The 21405-nt window shown below is 38.6% G+C and overlaps 1 protein-coding gene across 3 annotated transcripts in view; it reads left to right on the top strand.

The window, feature by feature from the left end:
- Nucleotides 1–21405, top strand: part of Zc3h12c (zinc finger CCCH-type containing 12C) — a 59676-nt gene extending 38271 nt beyond the window's left edge. For all 3 annotated transcript variants that reach the window (XM_027415102.2, XM_027415104.1, XM_035443695.1), the window contains exons 3-6: nt 4272–4411; nt 10539–10773; nt 13389–13495; nt 14079–21405. In XM_027415102.2, the coding sequence (XP_027270903.1) occupies nt 4272–4411; nt 10539–10773; nt 13389–13495; nt 14079–15475 (1879 nt within the window). In that variant the 3' untranslated portion in view covers nt 15476–21405. The remainder of the gene's footprint in view (nt 1–4271; nt 4412–10538; nt 10774–13388; nt 13496–14078) is intronic.

Here is a 21405-nt window from a genome sequence, read left to right as displayed (position 1 = left end):
AGAAATTGATACCTAAAGGATTATAAATGAAGGATTGGGTATTTTTTTTTTAATTGAGTGGGAAGAAACTCTGAATGCAAGCAGAGTTAGTAAATGCTTGCAGAGCTATAGTGAATTTTCTGCCCTTTGTATGTAGAATTGGAAATGTAGTGCTGTTTTAGAAATAGTCAACAGTTGATTTGTGTCTCTTGCCACAGTACACAGTAGATCCTGCTCTTTGTGATGTTTTGTCAGACTTACTGTGTCTTCTCCATCAGTGCCCCTTAGCTGTTCCTTGTATCTATTACATGTGAGTAGTCATACCTTGCTACATGCCTCAATAAAGAGAAACCTAGTTCAGTGTCCCCCACATCTTCTTACTGTCCAAGTCCCGTCTGCAATTTGGAGCCACCTGGTGGTTTCTGTTCAGACTCCTGTATTACTTCAGATAATTCTGACTTGGTGGCTGGTGAGGATGGACTTTTATCCAAGGTCATTTTTGTGGACTTCTGAGTAAGCATTCATTTTTAATATTGTATTTTATTAATTCTTTGAGAATTTCATACAATATATTTTGCCACATCTAGCACCAGTCCAGGGATGGATCTGCCTAGGGGCAGCAAGAGAATGAAGAAAAGACAGATGCAGGAAAGCTGGGTTCAGATGAACTCTACTCCATTCTGATGGAGAATCCACAGCATCCCAGAAGCTTAGCATGTTTGTTACAGAGTTGAACAGAGAGGCAGGGTTATTGCCTACAGCTGAATTAAGGCTTATTACATATAGATAAACAAGGAGGCAGAGTTTATGGAATATAACTGCATCAAGCAGCTGGGTTTAGCTAATCTCAGAACAGTCTCTGGAGGGGAATAGTCTTCATGTTGTAAATATCTGGGCAAGGGAGCTTTGTATCATCAGTATCACACTATCAGTATCATCAACATTCGGATATTCCAACACCAAGGAAGGCTTCCCCATTTTCCATGGGTCTGAGGCTATGGGGTCTCTGACAGGCTATGCCCATGTCAGCAGCACGACTTCACTCAGGATTTTACTCACACGGTGCTTCCTCTGCTCGCTACATAGTTTTATTGTATTCACTCCCCTCCCCCAGAGTCAAACCCTACTCCCTCCCAATTTCTTGTCCTCTTTTGTTTTTAATAAACCATTGAGTCCTATTTGTGCTTCTCATTTACTCATGAATGTGGGACCATCCACTGGAGGAAGGTTAACCTACCAAGGGCCACACACAACCTTCAAGAAAACTGATTTCTTCCTCTCATTAAGAAGCAATCATCTGTCTGTAGCTCCTTAGGGCTGGGAACTCATAAGCCTGTTCCACCTCCATGCTAGAATGTTGACTGGCTTGATCTTGTGCAGACAGACACAGCTGCTGTGAGTAGTCCATGAGTCCAGTCATGTTCAGAAGACCCTGTTTTGTTCTGGTCCACCCCAACCCTCTGGCTATTTCTGTCTTTCTCTCCATCTTCCACAATGGCCCCTAATTCTTAGGATGAAGGAGGGTATAGGTGCCCTATTTGTATCTGAGCACTCCACTGACAGCATTCATTTTATGACCTGATCAGTTGGAGGTTGGTTCAGATAATCTTGGACATTCGGGTACTTAACCTGTACAACCCCACTTGCCTTTTATTCTTTTACTTGTCCCCTTACAAAGGTAGGAATATTGACTTACCTCTACTTGAAATCTAATTCTGGTTAGAGGATAGAAACCAACAGCTAACTGAATTGAATTCAGCTTTGGGTTGCTGTAGGGTTTTACTGTATCTGGATGTAGAATTACTATGTTTTAGAAAAAGTACGCCTTCAACTTTATAATATTGCCAAATTGCTCTCCCAAATAGTTACATCAATTTATACTCCAACCTGTAATGTATGAGTTCCTTTTTTTCACACATTCTTGGCAACATCTGGTGTTTGCAGATTTTATTTTTACCCATCTGATGGGTGTGAAGTAGTGTCTCATTTTGGCTTTAATTTGCATTTTTACTATTGAGCATTTCGTGTTTATTGGTCATTTGGGTTCCCTCTTCTGTGAAGTGACTGTTCATGTAGTTTCCATGTGTTCTTGAAAAGATGTTCTCTTATTTAATCTTTGCAGTATTGTATTTGTCCATTAGACCAGCGTTCAAATGGTTGTTCCTTTCTTCCATGTCTCTTAAGTGGCAATTAGTATGAGTGTGGATATGCTCATTTCTTCTAGTAATCCTGTGTTGTTCTGCCTTACTAATCCAGAGACTGAGTCCAGAATTACTGTAGTTTCCTATGTATGCTCCTCATTGTAATAGCTTTGTAAATCCCTAATAGCATTTTTGCCTACAATGTTTCCTCCTAGAATTAGTAGAGTGATGTCAGTTTTCTTTGGTTTATAGTGTGCCTCATAGAAGTTAAGGATATATTCAAGTGCAAATAACAGATACCTTCTCTGTAGTTACTTAAGCATGTGGAGAATTTTTTTCCCAGAGAACAAGATTGGGCATGGATGTGGGTGCACTGCTCAGAACTGTGGCCTCTGTTAGTGTTCCCCCTCCTTGTGGCCAGCCGCCTTCTCCCTCAGAAGCTTATGGATGGGAATCAAGGAAAATGAGACCGGCAGCCTTGATCAGCCAACTAGGAGTTGTGGCCTACAGTCTCCTGCCCTGGCAGCTCTAGAACTTAGTGATACATATTTTATGGAAATTCTTTATTAATAATCTTACTTTCTGGAGTGACTGTGACAATTATTCTCTCTCACCAAATGAAGCACCGGGGGGGGGGGGGGGGACACTTATCCAGGCCTGCCTTGATAGCTTGAAGAAGCAATTACATTGTTGACTCTCAGTTTGCCAGATAATGCAATTTACTAGCAAAACATAATACAAATAGATCTCAAATCATTAAATCAAAAGTAACAATGTAGTTTAGGTTCAGCAAGTGAGGTATATTTAGGAATCCCTGCTGTATATACTCTCATCAGACATAGCTTGAAATTTTTCGTGGTTTTTTTGTTTTTTGTTTTTTGTTTTTTTCCAGAATGATGAGATTTCAGTCAGTATTTCCCATGACATTGTACCTTTCGCTGGTGCATTTCATAGACTGTCAGGCAACCTGTCTGACTTAGGAAATGTGACCTCAGACTCTGCTTTCTCCCATCCTCTGACATGTCAGTGCATTAGATTTCACTCTAGCCTTGTCCTGGACCGTTAAAACAGGCTGTGTACCATACTCAGTGTGCATTTGCACTTTCAGCCTTCAACATCTTCAAAGCAAGATTTTATTTCTGTTTTATACTAAATTGATTTCCATATGTTAGAAGGTTCTAGTGCTTCCAACTAGAACAGTATAGATGTATATGATATGTATTAAAAGTTAGCAAAACGTTTGCCTATATCATTATGCCTTTCTTTGTTTTAAGAAGAAACAGATATATGAGAAATGAAGCCTACATTGTTCATATTGGAAAAGAAGGCAACAGAGTGCATCTGAAGCAGGAAATGTCTCCTTTAAAGACATTAGAATGTGTCTTATTTGTTTACTAGAACAAAGGGTATAAACAGAGCTGGTTCTAGGTAAATGCTAACAGAATGGCCACACTGGCACCCCTAGTCCAGTTCCGAATGCCCTGTAGCCATCATTAATCTTGTCTAGCACAGTGGTGTTGAGCAGAACTCCAGTAGGATATGAAGTGTTTGTGTATGCTTTTCTATTTCAGTAAGCACCTTTGTGTGTTTTTTGTATTTTGTAATTATATATTTTGTTTACTATTTTCTCAGCTCAGCTTTGTGTGTTACTTAGCCACTAGATGAAATATATAATTAAAATTCTTTGAAAAGACAAATACCTTAGAAAATGATGTTTCCCACTGGTTTTTATTTATTTGAGTGTGCGTGTCTGTGTCTGTCTCTGTGTATATCTGTGTGTGTGTGTGTGTCAGTGTATATATATGTGTGTTTGTGTGTGTGAGGTTTCTCTATTTTTTACTGAAATTGTTCCTGTTGAACACTTTTTTAACAACAGAAAAAGTTGTATCTTTTTGATTAGTTAACTCTTGTAACACAACATTTAAAAACTCATCTTTCTCTATTGTCTGCATTATCTCAATTTTCTTTTTTTCACACAGATTCTGATTTTTAACTAAGTTAAATGAAGTCAACAGTTTTAATTTTTCTGAGTTGTGTAATTTACATTAAATTTCAAGTTTCTCACTATTATTACAGTTATATGACTGCTTCTGTTTATAAGCTTGAATTTAGGTTTTGTTGTACATTAAGTATTCTGAAATAATTTTTCAGCCATGGAAACAAAGAAGTATTCTCCTGCCGAGGAATAAAATTGGCAGTGGATTGGTTTTTGGAAAGAGGCCACAAAGATATTACAGTTTTTGTTCCTGCTTGGAGAAAAGAGCAATCCCGACCAGATGCTCTTATCACAGGTAAGCCTATTGTAAGTAGTTGTGTATGCCCATGACATACCCATGCAGGTTCCTAGCACTCTAGGGATTCTCAATCTGTTTCCATTTACTCAGTCTATGTGACTGCCATTGTCTTGGACGGAGTGTATTTTATTTGCCAGTTTGAAAATGATCTAATTAAGTAAATATTATAGGTATTTGTTACTTTTCTGTTGCTGTGATAAAATATGCTGGAGTGAAGTTGGCAGCAGGAACAGCTCAGAGCTCACATCTCAAACCCAGAGTAGTATGCAAAAAGCACAGTGGGAATGGCATGAGTCTTTTGAAACTTCAGAGCCCACTCCCAGTGACATTTCCTCCAGCAAAGAAAGCCACACCTAATTCTTCCAAACAGTTCCACCAACTGGGGACCAAATAATTCAAACATATGAGCTTATGGGGACTGTCCACATTCAAACACCACAGCTATAGAAGTCAGATCTTCATTTATGTAGAAACTTTGACATCAAATTTTATAAAATTCTGACTCTCTGAGACATGCTTAGATATATTCTAGCATTGGTGGTCACAACATTGTACTTGGAAAAACATTCGGAGGCTCTTCAGAAACCACTTTTGTCATTGCTGTGAAATTAGCCCAAGCAGCTGTCAAGTTCTAATGACTGCAGGACGTAAAAGGCCTGTTAAGGCCCTGGGGTATATGATCCAGCCAAAAAAGAGGATATCTATTTCTTTTTGCATTATTTTGTCATGTGTATGTGTTTGAGGCAAACATGCCCTCTTTAACTGTCAATTGTTGTTGAACATTTGATTCAGTTATAGTGACTCTTAGGCAGCATCCATTGCTCTCTCTCTCTCTCTCTAGTATCACCAAAAACTAGGAGGAACCCATGTAAGCAGAACTACAGAACTTTTCAGGGAGGGAGGGAGGGAGGGAGGGAGGGAAGGAGGGAGGAAGGGAGGGAATGAAGGAGACAGACAGATACACAGACAGACAACCATGCTTCCAATGAGAAAGATTATTTTAAGGTTTTCTTTTTATCTGATATCATTAAGGCAATGTTAAAATAGGATAAGCTGAGTTGGCAAGTATTGGTGGAGCCTAAAGCTATGGGCTCTGTCAGGTCCAAAATGAATTGAGGACAAATGACTATCTGTGGTGTCTCTTAGCATACCGAAGTGCTTGCTGGCCTCCAGGATTACTTGGTCTCTATGGCTCTTTTCAGCTCTTCTCAGCCCACCCTCTACCCTAAACTAATGCAGCTCATGGGCTCCCCTTCCCCCATCTTCTCTTTCATATATAACCCTGCCATATCTGCCATGAATTCTCCTGGCCCCGTCTCTTTTGCCTCTCTCTTTGCTCTCTTTGTTTTCTCTTCTTGCTGCCTTTCTCCCCCATGGCCATGTTTAACCTACTACTTTCTCTCCCTGCTCTGGACTTTTCCGATGCCTCGGACTGTACTGTCCCTCATGTCTTCAATAAAAACCTTCCCCTCAGCCATATCTTGGAAGTTATGTTCTCACTTTATACAGGACCATGTAGCTATCTATGTAAAACTAGAGTGTAATGCCCATGTGCTGCAGCAAAAAGAACAAAAATATTGAAATAACTCTGGAAGAAAATACTTGCTTAGATTCTTACCTTATGCCCATAACAATAAATGTTACATAGTTGAAGACTTAGTTGTCAAAATTAAACCATCAAAGATTTGAGGTGGGGAAGGGAACAGCCTTTCTAAATTTAGAAATTTTAGAAGTGATGTGAAGGAAAAATTGATGTAATTAAAGCAAATTTTCAGTTTCAACCTTTTGGTAGACTTTCTTAAAGCTAAGTACCTACTGATTACATTTAAAAAATACACTAAGAATTCATGCCCTTAACATTAAGAATCCACACAAATTGACAAACACAGAGTTGTTTCTAACACATAAAGAGTAAAATGGTTAGGATAAATAATTCACAAGAACCAAATGAGGAAAAAGAGTCCAACTTCAGTAGTTAAAAACATACAGATTTTATTTCCCATTCATTGAATTCACATTAAAAGCTAATAGTGCTTTGAGGAAGCCTCTCTTACACTCAGGAAGTACAAATCACCACAGCCACCCTTGAATATATTTATCTTAAAATGATGATACAGTAGTTCCCACTCCACCCAAAGTTTCTGAAGTTTGAGTCAGCTAAGGTCTACTGTGGTCCAAAAATATTAAATGGAATCTTCCAGAAATAAACAGGTCATAAATTTAAAATTGCACAGTATTTTGAGTCAGTGTTATCCTACTCTGTCCCATCCAGGAAGGGAATCTTCCCTTTGTCCAGCATCTCCAACCTGTAGGCACTACTCCCTGCCCCCAACCATTACCTGGTAGACTTCTTGGACAAGCAGATTGTCTATTGCAGTGCTTATGTATAAGTAACTCTTATTTTACTTAATAATAGCCCAATGGTAAAGGGTTAAACTAGCAGTTTGGATGTTGTCACAGTAAAGCTATAAAGTACACCCTTTGAATGAAAAGGTAGAATTTCTCAAATTTATTAAGAAGGGAAAAGTATATGCTGAGGTTGCTAGGTCATGTGGCACAATAAAAAAAAAATTCTGATAAAGGTCATGTTCAACATCATTTTTTTTTCTTTTTTGGTTTTTCGAGACAGGTTTTCTCTGTGTAGCTTTGGAGCCTATCCTGGTACTTGCTCTGGAGACCAGGCTGGCCTTGAATTCACAGAGATTGGCCTGCCTCTGCCTCCCGAGTGCTGGGATTAAAGGCATGAGCCACCAACGGCCGGCCTCAACATCATTTTTAAGTATATTGTTATAATTGCTCCATTTTTGTCCTGGCCCATTTTATGTCAATTTGACACCAGCTAGCTTCTTTTGGGAAGAGGAAACCTCAGTAAAGAAAATGCCCCAACTAGATTGACCTTTGTCAAGCCTATGAAGCACTTTGATTGATGATCCATGTCGAAGGCCTAAGCTCACTGTAGTCAGTACCACCCCTGGGTTGTTTACAGCACCTCCTGGAGTGCTATAAGTAAGCATGCTGATCAAGCTATGAGGAGCAGGAGCAAACCAGAATGCAGCATTTCTCTATTGCTTCCTTGAATGATGATCTATAAGGTGAAATAACCCCTTCCTCCCTAAGTTGCTTTTGTTCATGGTGTTTATCAACAGTAGAAAGCCTAAGATATATTTATAATAAATTAATTTTATTATGCCTAATTTACAAATTGACTTTTATCATAGATATGTATGTAAAGGAAAATATATATAGATATGATTCTGTTCTGTCTGTGTTTTCACTTATAACTGGGCATGGGGTGTCTTGGAGTCTTTCCCAATGAATAAGGGGGAGGAATTATTATGCTCTTAGATTTTCAAGTTCCTCTTTAAGGAATATATCCCAAGAAAATAAGAAGGGATATAGGTGAAGGTTTAGAACTAAAAATTCAATGTAGTATTATTTTCAATATAAGGAAAATGAAAACCAATTGCATATTCATTAAAAGAATAGTTTAATAAATTATGACAATCTTCATTGGTACAATATTTAGGCAGAGTGTGTGTGTGTGTGTGTGTGTGTGTGTGTGTGTGTGTGTTTGTGTGTAGGTAGCTGTTCTCACTGCTGTCTGCACATCCGGTGGCAATACTGGGTGTCCTCCTCTATTGTTTTCTGCCTTATATCCTGTCTAGAGGCTAGACGGGCAGGCCATTGAACTACTGTGTTCCGTCTATCTGTGTTTCCCCAGTGCTGGAATTGTAGATACATGCTACGATGCCCATCTTTTATATGGGTTTACAGGGATCTGAACTGCTGGAGACTCAAGTCTTCATTGTGCACCAGACACTTTACCCAGTTAACCATCTCCCCAGTCCATAGACAGAATTTTTTTAGATTATACTATTAATATAAAATTTATGTTTTTGTTGTATATGTATGTATGTAAATTGTGGATTTTTTACTGTTTTTTCCCATATATTTTTTATATATGCATACATATATACACATAACAACAGAAGAACTCACAGAAAATTATTTATAGGAAATATGCCAAAATGTTAAATAACCTACAAGTTGTGTTTTTGCAGGATATTCATTTCTCCCTATTTCTTTGTACTTTTACTTTCTCATTTTTTTATAAGTATCAAAATACTTTGATAAACTGTGGTAGGGTACAATAAATTAAACTAAAATGAAAGATAACAACTGGGCATGGGGACACACATCTGCAGTCCCAGAATTTGGGAGGCTGAGACAGGAAGATCTCAGTTTATCCTGGGCTACAAAGCAAGACCCTATCTGAAAAATAAAATCCGGGGGGGTTATGGGGGGGAGCGAGGTTGAATTGTGCAGATGACGTTTGTGCTTCTTGAGGAAGGAAAAATTTGAGATCAAGAAGGGAAATAAGAATCTACTGGTTGGGACATAGCTGAGTCCAGGGGAAGGTCCCAGCATGCCAGGCCCCAGAAGACATCAGAATGCAGAGTTACTTTATAAAATGCTGGAATGAATGATAGTCAAAGGCTTTCAAGTATTTTCCTTCCCAAAGTAATAGTTTTCTTGACTAAAGCCCTCCACCACATAGTCTCTGGTGAATGGAATAATTCCATACTTCTTCACTAGGTCTAAATAAATAAATCGTACATTAAAATTTTCAGTCATGGGTCAGACTAGCACTTTTGCTAATCTACTATTCACTTAACAAATACTAAACGTGCACTGGTTGTGTTAACTTATTAGTTATATACTAAACCTGTATTTTTTTAAAGCTGGAATTATCTGTGTCATCCTAACAATTTTTCAACCTTATAAGCTATTTCATAAGTGCAAATTAAACTAGTGATGGTGACTTAGGCTGCTGCATTTACTCTGTTGGCTTCCTCAGTGAGGTTCAAAGCAAACAGCCATTTCTTAGGAAATAAAGGGCCATGAGTTACTCAGGAGAAAGTCAGGGGATGAACTAGAAACTTCAGAGTATGCATCCTTTAGTGATTCCTTTATTCATCCATCCCATAGACATTCACTGAATATCCAATAATGTGTTTCATGTGCTGGATGCTTATGAATACAGAGACCAATGAGACAGGGCACTGTGCTGCCTTCCAGATGTTGTTCGAGATGACTATAGCATGCTGGATTCTACTATTGAATCTGGGCTTTAGGGTTTGCACTGATTCTCTGTGAATTTTAAAGAGGTCAACAATCACATATGATTAAAATACATCCAAGTTAGGTTGAAGAACACAGGCCATGGGTGGAGGGGAGCTTCCTGGCACCCCTCCATATGTTAACTGGTTTACTCCTTACAGCCTGCCCACAGCATTTCAGAAACAGAGACACAGTTTCAGTGAGATTGTGATTTCCATCTGTGAACTGTAGCAGAACTTGAGTTTTATGCATGGTTGCTTATTCTGGTGCCTATATTTCTTCCACTAGTCCATTCTTAACATTAGTGACCACTGAACTCATGACACATAGGGTGGGTTTTTTGAAAATTATTAACTGACTGTTGTTACCACATTACAAAGGACAGGATGGCAGAACCTGTGGTGCCATATTTGTACCAGCACCTCTGACCCACTGTCTTTATTCTTGTGAACCTGTGTTTTTCAAATGTTTCTTTCACTTTCTTCATTGCAACTTCAGATTCTCTCACCATCACATCTTCCAGTTAGATGAAAAAAAAAAAAAACTGCAAAACACACCCACAGAGGAAAGTGGCTCTTGCTCAAAAACTGAAACAACAACTTAGTGTGATTGTCTCTATGGTGCAATGCCTCAGAATTTCTAAAAGTATTGTTGCCCCATCAACTGTGAGTTGTAATCTCTACATTCCAGTTCTTATAAAAGTTCTCACCAGGAAGCTGGAGTGAAGGCTCAGTGGTTAAGAGCACTTGTTCTTCTAAAGAACTTGGGTTTCATTCCCAGCACCCAGATGGCACTCACAATCATCTGTAACTACAGTTCCATGGGCTCTAACAACCTTGTCTGACCTCTGAGGGCACCAGACACACATGTGGTGCATAGACCTACATCAAGCAAAACACTCATATCCATAAAATAAATATTTTTAATTAAAAAAACTATCTTAAAGTCACCATGTATTTAATTATGTATTTACTCCTGCATTTCTACCCTGTTGTTATTTCAGACCAGGAAATTCTACGGAAACTAGAGAAGGAAAAAATCCTGGTATTCACACCATCACGGCGTGTCCAGGGCAGACGAGTGGTGTGCTATGACGACCGGTTCATCGTGAAGCTGGCTTTTGAATCTGATGGTATAATTGTGTCCAATGATAACTACAGAGATTTGGCAAATGAGAAACCAGAATGGAAGAAGTTCATAGATGAACGGTTGTTAATGTATTCCTTTGTCAATGACAAGTAAGTAAGCCAGCTGTCTGTAGCAGCTACAGTAATATCCTTCCCACTTTGCTATTGACCTGACCTGAGACTGGTTTCTTTTGACCACCAGTGTCCCATGAATCCTGATGGGAGCCAAAACTGAACACTTGTGCTATAGGAAGGCAAGTGTGAGCTTTGTGCCCTTCCCTGAGTTGCTATCACAGCACCTGAGGCCAAAGAAGCTTCTTAGACTCTATCTGAGGGACCTAGCTGACAGAACCATGTATACCACACACCCCCATCCCCGAAAACATGCCTGTTAAGTCACCTTAGAGCATGGTAGCTTAATTAAACACACGAATTTTAAAAGTTGTTTTACCAAGGAAGACTGTGGTCATGATCACAGCCTTCAAGTTGCTAAAAGGACAAATGACATAAACAAGCATAACTTACAAGAGGTTAATATATTTACAAACATGTGGAAGTTTACCTTTGGAAGTAAACCCAAAAAGAGTTTATTTTTCTCACCTGATTAATTCACAAACAATGAACACTTAGGCTATTAAAGATGCATAAAACCTGGGGCTGGAGAGATGACTCAACAGTTAAGAGCATAGGCTGCTTTTTTTAAAGAGTAGATTCAGTTCTCAGCACCCACATAGCCATTCATAACCATCTGTAACCCCTGTATCAGTGGATCCAGCACCTTCCTCTGACCTCCCTGAGCACTGCATACACTTGGTGCACAGACATGCAGGCAAAACACCCATACACAGAGAAATAAATAAGTTTTTAAAATTCAAATGCATGAAAACTGTTGTACAATTTAGCAAAAGTTTCAAAAATATGTTTATACTCTCATCCCTGCATTACTCCTTAGAATATATTAGTGAGGGGGAAAAAATCAAATGAGCTATTTAGAATTACAGAATTCCAAGGCAACTGAGCACACATTAGAAAAATCAGCTAAGTCACAATGCATACCTGCTGCATTATTGTTCAGTTACTGACTTGTAAAGACTACTGAGAAGTGTGGAAAGTGGCTGTGTTGGCACACAACTGTGATCGCAGCACTAGACAGGCTGAGACAGAAGAACAAGTTCAAGGCCACTTGGGCTTCAGAGTAAGACTGTCAGAAGAAAAGAGAAAGAGAAGAAACATGGAAAATATCTTTATTCAGCAGTGCTGGGGATGGCAGCTATAGTCTCACTCATGCCAGTTTCTTGCTCTATCACTGAACTGCGTCCCTAACCCCTAGCTTTTCACCGAATGTTGCCATTTTGCTTTTGTGATACTAACACTATTTGCCAACTGTTTTCTTTAGCCATTTTGATTGTTTCTCATTGAGGTTTTTATATTGTGCACATTCTTATTTTGTAGGTAAACATGTGGGCTCATTTCAAGTTAGAACAAGTTTGTAACAAGTATTAGAATTTATTCCTGTGCATAATATGAATTCTTCTTTCCTCCATTTCATAGTCATTTCATAGTTACAGCCTCAATGGTTTTGTTTCTTAGTCTTTTTGAGACAAGGTGTGAGTTCAGGGCCAGCCCTGAGATTCATTCTGTAGCCTAGGAAACCTGACTTGCAATCCTCTTTCCTTAACCTCCTCCCCTCTGCCAAGTAACTAGGATTTCAGATCTGTGACACCAGATCTGATTTGTTATTGTTGTAGGGTTTTTTGTTTGTTTGTTTTGTTTTTTGTTTTTGTTTTTTTTCAAGACAGGGTATCTCTGTGTAGGTCAGATTGTCCTGGAACTTGCTATGTAGACTAGGCTGGCCTTGAACTCACAGAGATTCACCTGCCTCTGCCTCCTGAGTACTGGGATTAAAGGCATGTGCCACCACCATCTGGCTCAGACCTGATTTCAAAAAATAATTTTCATTCAGATGGGATCTTGTTCTGTTATCTAGGCTGGCCTCAGAGTCTTTCCCTCCTACCTCAGGCCGCTGGGATCACAGGTGTGCTCTGCCTCATTACAACTCATTTTTTCCAACTCAGCTGAGAAGCCATTGCTATAATGGGAAGAGAACAGAATTCAGAGTCATGTATAATTGAATCTTGACTTTGTCATTGAATGTTAGACACAAAGTGATTTAGTTCATCTGAACCTAAATTAGAATTATTGATTGATCTGTAAAATGGAACTTGAACTTGGAAATGAAGTGTCCTGTGTAGCACATCTGGCCCATAATGGTGTCAAGTGAGTCTCTTGTCCTCCCTGCTGTTCCTCCCCCTCCTTTCCCTTCTCAACTGTTTCACCACACACAGACACACACACACAGACACACACACACACACACACACACACACACACACACACACACACACACACACACACACCTGCCCTGCATTCCCTTGCAAGACTGGTGTTCAAATCATCTTAAGCATCCGAAGACTGGGAGGGGAAAAAAAAGCACTGTTTAGAAATGCTGTCTCAAAGTTTATATAAATTAAAACATATACATGTTCAGAAGAAAGCTGTACTTTATAGGAGAACATGGTGTAAAGTTTGGGTATTTTAATCTTATAAATATTATTTAAGACACTTGGATTAAATTTTCAAAAGAAAATAAAATGAATAACTACATATTTAAGATTAAATTAATCTTCTTTTTGAGTGTCATTTTTTTATTGTTGTCTCTGTGATAGGTTCATGCCCCCTGATGACCCTCTTGGAAGACATGGCCCAAGTCTGGACAATTTTCTGAGGAAGAAACCCATTGTTCCTGAGCACAAAAAGCAACCTTGTCCATATGGTAACTGTCCATATGAATACTTTGCATGTACCTTTAGAGCACAATATACTGTTAAATTTTGACTAATATAAATAAACATTGAAAAATCTCAGATGGTATACTATGTGGTTCTTTAGACTATAGTTGAATTTAAGAAAGTGTGTTAGCCTTAAAACTGTTTTTACCTATTTGGGTCCAGTATATGAATTTCTCTGAGTAAAAATATGGTCTGAAAATGTCAATAATTCTGTTTGAAGTTAGTTTTTATGGGACTGAAAATTGGGAATTCTTCTATCTAGGTATGAATCAGATGAGCATAGCTTTATTGTGTTGTGTTACAGCAGTACAGTTGCTCTTCATAGCAGAATTTCCTACCCAGTTGTAAAGACCTGAAAGAGAAGAGGCAGATATGATCTGAGCTATCAACTGAGAGTTTCCTCAGTGCTCTTCATAGTAAGCAAGAAGACTGAAGAGTGAGGAACAGACTTAAGACTTAGGCCATCTCCCACTTCTGCCTTTGTTTCTTGAGTTCAGATAGGCATGCCTCACTGGCTATGCAGGATCCATGACGTGCTCCTTTGCCTAACTGATTTTATCTTCATAGGAAAGAAGTGTACCTACGGACACAAGTGCAAATATTACCACCCAGAAAGGGGCAGTCAGCCTCAGCGGTCAGTAGCTGATGAACTTCGTGCCATGTCTAGAAACACAGCAGCCAAAACGACAAATGAAGGAGGACTGGTGAAAAGCAACAGTGTTCCTTGTAGCACCAAGGTTGATAGCACTTCAGATGTTAAACGAGGTGCTCCAAAGAGGCAGTCAGACCCAAGCATAAGGACTCACGTCTACCAAGACATAGAGGAAAAGCTTCCCACCAAAAACAAATTGGAAACCAGGTCTGTACCTTCCTTAGTTAGTATACCGGCTACTTCTACTGCAAAACCCCAAAGCACTACATCTTTAAGCAATGGCCTTCCATCTGGAGTTCATTTCCCACCTCAGGATCAAAGACCACAGGGACAGTACCCTCCAATGATGATGGCAACCAAAAATCATGGAACGCCAATGCCTTATGAACAGTATCCAAAATGTGACTCGCCTGTTGACATTGGATATTATTCCATGTTGAATGCATATTCAAATTTGAGTATCTCAGGCCCCCGAAGTCCTGAAAGGCGTTTCTCATTAGACACTGATTATAGAGTAAATTCTGTAGCTTCAGACTGCAGCAGTGAAGGGAGCATGAGCTGCGGGAGCAGCGACTCCTATGTGGGGTACAATGATCGGTCCTATGTCAGCTCCCCTGACCCACAACTGGAAGACAATATGAAGTGTCAACACATGCACCCTCACAGCCGCCTTAATTCCCAGCCCTTCCTGCAGAATTTCCACGATCCCGTAACCAGAGTGCAAAGTTACAGTCATGAAGAACCAAAGTTCCATCACAAGCCTCCCCTTCCACACTTGGCTATGCATCTGCAGCACCCTGCTGTGGGTGCCCGGTCCAGCTGTCCTGGTGATTACCCCTCTCCACCTAGTTCCGCACACTCTAAGGCACCACACCTAGGCAGGTCCTTAGTGGCCACGAGAATAGACAGCATTTCTGATTCTCGACTCTATGATAGTTCTCCTTCAAGACAAAGAAAGCCTTACACGCGCCAGGAAGGCTTAGGAAGCTGGGATAGGCCAAGCTACGGGATGGATGCATATGGCTATCGGCAGACTTACTCCTTACCCGATAACTCCACACCCCCCTGCTATGAGCCCGTCACCTTCCAGAGCCTGCCTGAGCAGCAGGAGCCCACCTGGCGAATCCCATACTGTGGAATGCCACAAGATCCTCCTAGGTATCAGGACAACCGAGAGAAGATTTATATCAATTTGTGCAACATCTTCCCGCCTGACCTCGTGAGGCTCGTCATGAAAAGGAACCCTCACATGACAGATGCCCAGCAGCTTGCCGCAGCCATCTTAGTAGAGAAATCTCAGCTGGGTTATTGAAAAGATGATGCATCTTTGTGGTGTTGAGTAGTTTTTTGTTCAGCTCAGATGCTGAGGGAGGTTTGCTACAATAGCACATGTAATCTCCTTCTGGGCAAGGAGGTTATATAGTATACATTTATGTGAAACACTGTATCATGGAATCTGTATCGAACCCCACTTGGTGGACGTATCACGGGATTGCTTTACATTCAAACTTTTTTTAAACATTTCCTTTTTAAAGCTATACACTTGGCTGGAAGTTTCTCCAGTTTGATTTAATAGATGTATCTGTGATCTTTGATATTCCTCTTTGGTGCATCAGGGGTTTATATGCAGCACTTTTTATCCTTGTTTCCTGTCTTACTAACTTGGTGTTTGTCTGTCAACTGCAAGCAATTGCAGTACCTTCAGAATGTGGAGGTACTGGACTAGACCTAGCAAACTATTTCCTCAAGCCAAGCTTAACTAGAATCCTTTACAGCTTTTTAAGTTATTTTTATTTGGGGAAAGTGGGCTTCTTTGTGCTATAATCATTATTTATAGAAACAAAGATATACTACAGCACTGACTTTATATTTTAAAACAAAATGTAAGTTACCAGTTATATTAAAATGAGTAATAGTATATATTAAAATGATTTCCAGTATGGCACTTTTTATTATTTGGGGGGGGGGGTGTTTCCTGTTAAGAAAACTAGTTAATTTTAAATGGTCAGTTTAAAGAAAGCAGATGCAATCAATGGAAAAAAGTTTCCATTTTCTTTTTTATGAATAAGGCAAAAGCCGTAACTATCACAGGTTAAAGCTTTGTTTTCCAGCTGAAATGTACTTCTTGATAGTAGAAAGGAGATCGAGGTTCTAGCTTTCCATTCATGTATATTTTTAATGTCTGTCTTTTTGTGGGAGGCACAAACTGGATGAATAACCCTTTCACAGTATTTGCCTATTTTTAATGAATCGAAGTATTCTCAATGCAACTTTTATATTTAATACCTTCTAGCTTTCCTGCTATGTATCAAAGCTGGCCTGAGGTGGTCTGATGTGTTGAGGATATGCAACATTTATTGATACTGCACTATAGAAATGGCAATGGAAGACTTGTAAATGGTAACTTAAATTTTTTGTAAGATATTGTATATTTTCCATTTTCCTGAAGGTAGTTTTTGGGGGGCCTGTTATATTATTAAGGCCAGACTCTTGCCACAAATAGTGTAGTTTTAGATACAGACTAAAGTCTGTTCTAGTATTAGTAAGGGATATTTCTGGTTGCAAAGTCACAGGTTTTGCTTGCTGTAGTGACATTTCTGAGGATTGGAAGATGGGTTTTTGATCAGTGCAGACAGTGTTGCGCTGGACAGAACTTGACTCAGAATCAGTTAGTGTAAAGGACAAGTCCAGCTCTGTCCCTGTCGTCAGCCTGGATGCTCTGGTCTGGACGGTCCTGCAGCCTGAGAGAGGCAAAGCCCTGAAAACCAGAAAGTACCTTTTACTGTTGATACAAATTGTATCTTTTTAACAATAAGAACTATTTTGATTTGTAGATCTAGTTAAAAACACAAATGTGTAACTATAATTAGACTTTTGGGCAACATTTTATCCCTTATTTAAATACAAAATTTTAAAGTAAAATTGAAGTCTAGAATAGGATAGAAAATAAAAGTAACAATTAAGGTAAATAAAGGTGTCTGTCTTAGTTTTATATATTAAAATATATTAAATAAATTTATTGGCATTTTTTTCTCCTAAAACTTACTTAGTGTGAACCTAACTTAAAATAAAGGTAAAATGCTGCCTGAAATAACGTCCAAGCATCTTCGACTAGGATAACATTTTCACTACTTGTGTGACACTGTGTGTTGCATGGAGTAGGATTTGGGTACACAGTAAATGCTTCTAAACGGCATTGTGCATATTAGCATATCCAATAATCTGAACCATGTTCAGCAAACTTAATTCAGGAAAGTGATGTTCTACAGTTACTGCTGTTGTGTTTGAGTGAGTGTGGCGCACATCTTTACCAAGAGTGATTGATGCCGAGTAGTGTCTGTCTGAGAGTGACACTGCTGACTTGTGAAACTGTCCTTGATTTTGTCAGTCAATTGTCCAAAGGACAGGTTGAATTGTGGAGGCTAAATGAGTGCCAAAAACAGGGTTGCAAATGCAGGATTCCTTTTACCCAGTCTACCCAGCCATATTGTGAGGCTAGAGTAAGAGGTCACTTCAAATGAACATGTCACTTTTGCTTCATTTTAGCACTGTGATTATTTGGAAATGGGCAAACTTGACTAAAAGGATTTAAGTGAGACCCTTAGGTAAGAAGGATATGACTTTTAAAATTTGGCCTTCTAATGATTTTAGTTGCTCTCTTTTTCACCTTGAATATAATCCCTGTCAGTGTTTGTCATGGAATGGGTAGCTCTAGCCCACCCACCCCTCCATTTCTCAGTACCATTAGCTGTATGCTAAGGAAGAGTTTTCTTAGGACAAGTCTGTCCCCTTTAATGGAGCACCAACATTGCTTGCAGAGTTTAACATAATTGGCAGACTTCAGCTACCGTCAAATTCTCAAATATCTCAATAAGTAACAGGAGTCCGTTATTAAGTTCATGGCTGATCATAAACTTTAATTTTAGCTAAAATATGTCTTCCCAATTGCTAATTCCTATTTACCAGACTTTCTAAAATAAACAAATAAACAACCTGGAAATGGTGTGTTATTAAGTAGTAAAAATGCCAGAATTGGTCAGCTGATAAAAAGGACTCAGACTGGAATATTCTGCCCCTGAATAACAGACCGTTGACTGTACTTTATGCAGTAATTAGCAGTTCGTTTGTCCCTGTGTCTTAGTCCAGAGGGAATAGTACCTAACTGGCCAAAATGGCCCTTAGAATTTCCTCTTTTCTTGCATGTAATACAGACGTTTTCAGTCTCGTTATCCTAATGGGAGTTTGTCACTGACCTAAACAGTGAAAGTAATGGTCGCCAGTATAAAATATTTGACACTGGTGGAAACTTGAATTTTGTGTTTTTACGAAAATACATTTATGAGAATATGTAATATACCTAAAGAGGGTGTTTTATATATACACACGTTTGTTATGAAGTATTAAAAATGGGGGGGGTTGTCTTTTAATGGATAGCATTTTCCTGACTGAACTGTTTCTTTGAGTTGTGTGACCAAGTCTAGGATTTATTTGACCAATGATAAGATTCAGAACCACTTACATGGAAAGAAACACTTGTTTGGTCTTATTCTTGGTATTTTAAAGATTATTTTGATAATTTTAATAGAATGTGTAATTTTTAAATACACAAAAGTAGTATTGATTATACAATGATTATTTAACGTCTTTTCTGGATGTATCTATATGTATATAGACAGTAATATATTTATAAAACAAATATACTTTATGTTGCATTTTTTAGTTTATAATAGATGTAAGGATGACTCTGTATCTCTCTCTCTCTCTCTCTCTCTCTCTCTTTCTCTGTGTGTGTGTGTGTGTGTGTGTACATGCACACACATATCAATGTCTTTTCTGTCTGTCTGCCTTTCTATGTGTGAAAACTGAGCCCCCTTTCCCTGACTTGCTGGTATTTAAAGTGTATTTGGCTTTTGTTTCTCCTTTTCCTAGCCTGTTTCCTTATTCAAGATAAAATAAGAGGGACAGTTTTCTAGTCTCCCTGTTGCCAGGTGGCTCTTCCATTTTATTAATCTCTAATTCTTAAAGAATGACTGACATCAAGCAGACTGTGGCTAGAGATAATGTTTATATTCCAAATATATTAAAAGTGAAAACCACAACTATGGTGTTAAACTTTCAGGATACACACCAATGAACAAAATAAAGCATAGAAGATTAGTCATGCACACTTCAGAGTGCAAGGAAGCCATGTACCTGTGTGTGAAAGCCAAGACACTTTTGTTGTTCTAGACGCCTTAGGAATTAAACCCTAGGTGATGCACCAACAACTCTTTCTGTGTAGGATCTGGTAGTAAGTAATTCAGGCTTCTCAGAGAATCAAATAGTCTCTTTAAAACTGCTCACCTTTGCCTTTACAGTGTAAAACCCACAGGCAACATATAGATACAAATGTGACGTTTTTAAATAAAATTTTATTTATAGAAATAAACATCAGGCCAGTTTTTACCTGTGGGCCATTCCTCAGCCCTGTCCTTGAGGGAGAAAGCCAGGCATATTATGCAGTAAGTTCTGCTGTGTGTTAATATAGTGCATATTAACTGTATCTCAGCAAACATCTAGAGGTAGCCTGATAGTTACTGGTGTCCTTCAGAAGATGATGTACAACAGTCATTTCAAAGTACCTTCATGCATTTATGTTACATTTGTCACACCCGTCATTTCAGGTGTTTCTTACCTAACCAACAAAAAATCTGCAAAAAGAGAATAATATCGGAATTTTTCCTTGAGCTTTGAATTCCTATTTATGAATAAGGACCCTTTATCTTTTGTTTTTTAATGGCCTCATGGACCAAAAACAGTCTGTTTTAAAACTTAGCCTGTAATTAGCCACAAATTTTTCAAAGATTGTATTTGACAGTTACATTTTTCTGTTGATTTTGTCTTCTGATACTTAACAGACCTACCCTCCTTTATAAGTGGTTTTAAAGATTAACATACTGTAATTCCACAGTATAGGATTTTGCTGTCATATTTAAAACTGAGTAGTCTACTAGCTATAATGAGTGTATTTGTTACATTGTCAGTCTTAATAAGAAACATGTATGTCTTCTTTCTATGTTCAAATGCTCACTAAAGGGTTTTTAGATATGTTAGGGACTGCCATGAGAGGGATGTTCTTACGATCACCCGTGAGTCTGAATTGACTGGAGGTGTACACGGCTGAGCATATCCGTTCCCAGTGCTTCATTCATGGTACCACAGCAATAACACTATCTCCATAGGATTCTTCAATAGCGATGAACACCACCACCCACTTAAGTAGTGACACTTCCTTTTAAAATGGGAATGCAACTCTGGCTTTAACAGTGTTTACTGGTTTTTTTTTTTTTTTTTTTCTGTAATGCTCTCACCTCCTTGCCTGTTACTCCTGTTATGACAACACTGTCATATTTATACATGGCTCTTCCCTAGGATCCTCAGGCCTTCAGATTTAGTCACAGTTTCAGGTTTTGACCATTTGGCATGTTTTCCTTTTTTATAAACTTGTAAAGTTTCATTTCTTAAACCATGTACTGACTTTATATCCAGGTATTTCAGATGTTTCCCTGTATCGCTCTTACCACTTCTCTCTAAAGCAGCTCATGTCTCACAGGAAAAAGAAACCCAGTGGTTGTTTTGTAAATATATACACACATATTTGTGTATGTGTGTATATATATTTAGATTTAGATTTCCCCTGGGTTTTTTAGATTATGAATTTTCTTCCTTCTGTTAACTACCCACAAATGGTTAAATACTACAGACATGGTATACACTCTCTGTTGGGTCTCCTTTCCCTCTGAACTATAGTTGTATGCTGGTAGAAAATTTCCTTATTGATCCTTCAGCTTTTCTTATAGGAAACATAAGTTGAAGAATATGTTTAGAGCAACTGTTTTATAAATGTATTATTCTGTTTATGGGGTCTGGTCTGTGTGTTTCTGTGATGGGATTTTTACAATCTCAAAAGTAGTGGAAACAGCTATATGATTCTGCTATAGAGGGGGAAATATGAAATACTCATTTTTCCTATGATAGGTTGTTGTTTCAAGAAGAAATTGATCTCATATGACAGCATAGATGCTTAAATAAACAAAGCATTTTCCTTCTCTGTTCCCCTGGCTTGCCCAAATTCTGTGGTTAATGACATTGGGCTTCTCTGTAGGATGTGCTCATGTTCAGCATCAATGTAAATGTTAGAGCCACAACTAATTCCTATTAAACTGAAATTAAATGTCAAAAACAACTAGTCATGACTCAAAA

This window comes from Cricetulus griseus, chromosome 4 (assembly GCF_003668045.3).
Source record: "Cricetulus griseus strain 17A/GY chromosome 4, alternate assembly CriGri-PICRH-1.0, whole genome shotgun sequence".
NCBI classification, from domain to species: Eukaryota; Metazoa; Chordata; class Mammalia; order Rodentia; family Cricetidae; genus Cricetulus; species Cricetulus griseus.
This window is presented reverse-complemented; position numbering and strand designations above follow the sequence as displayed.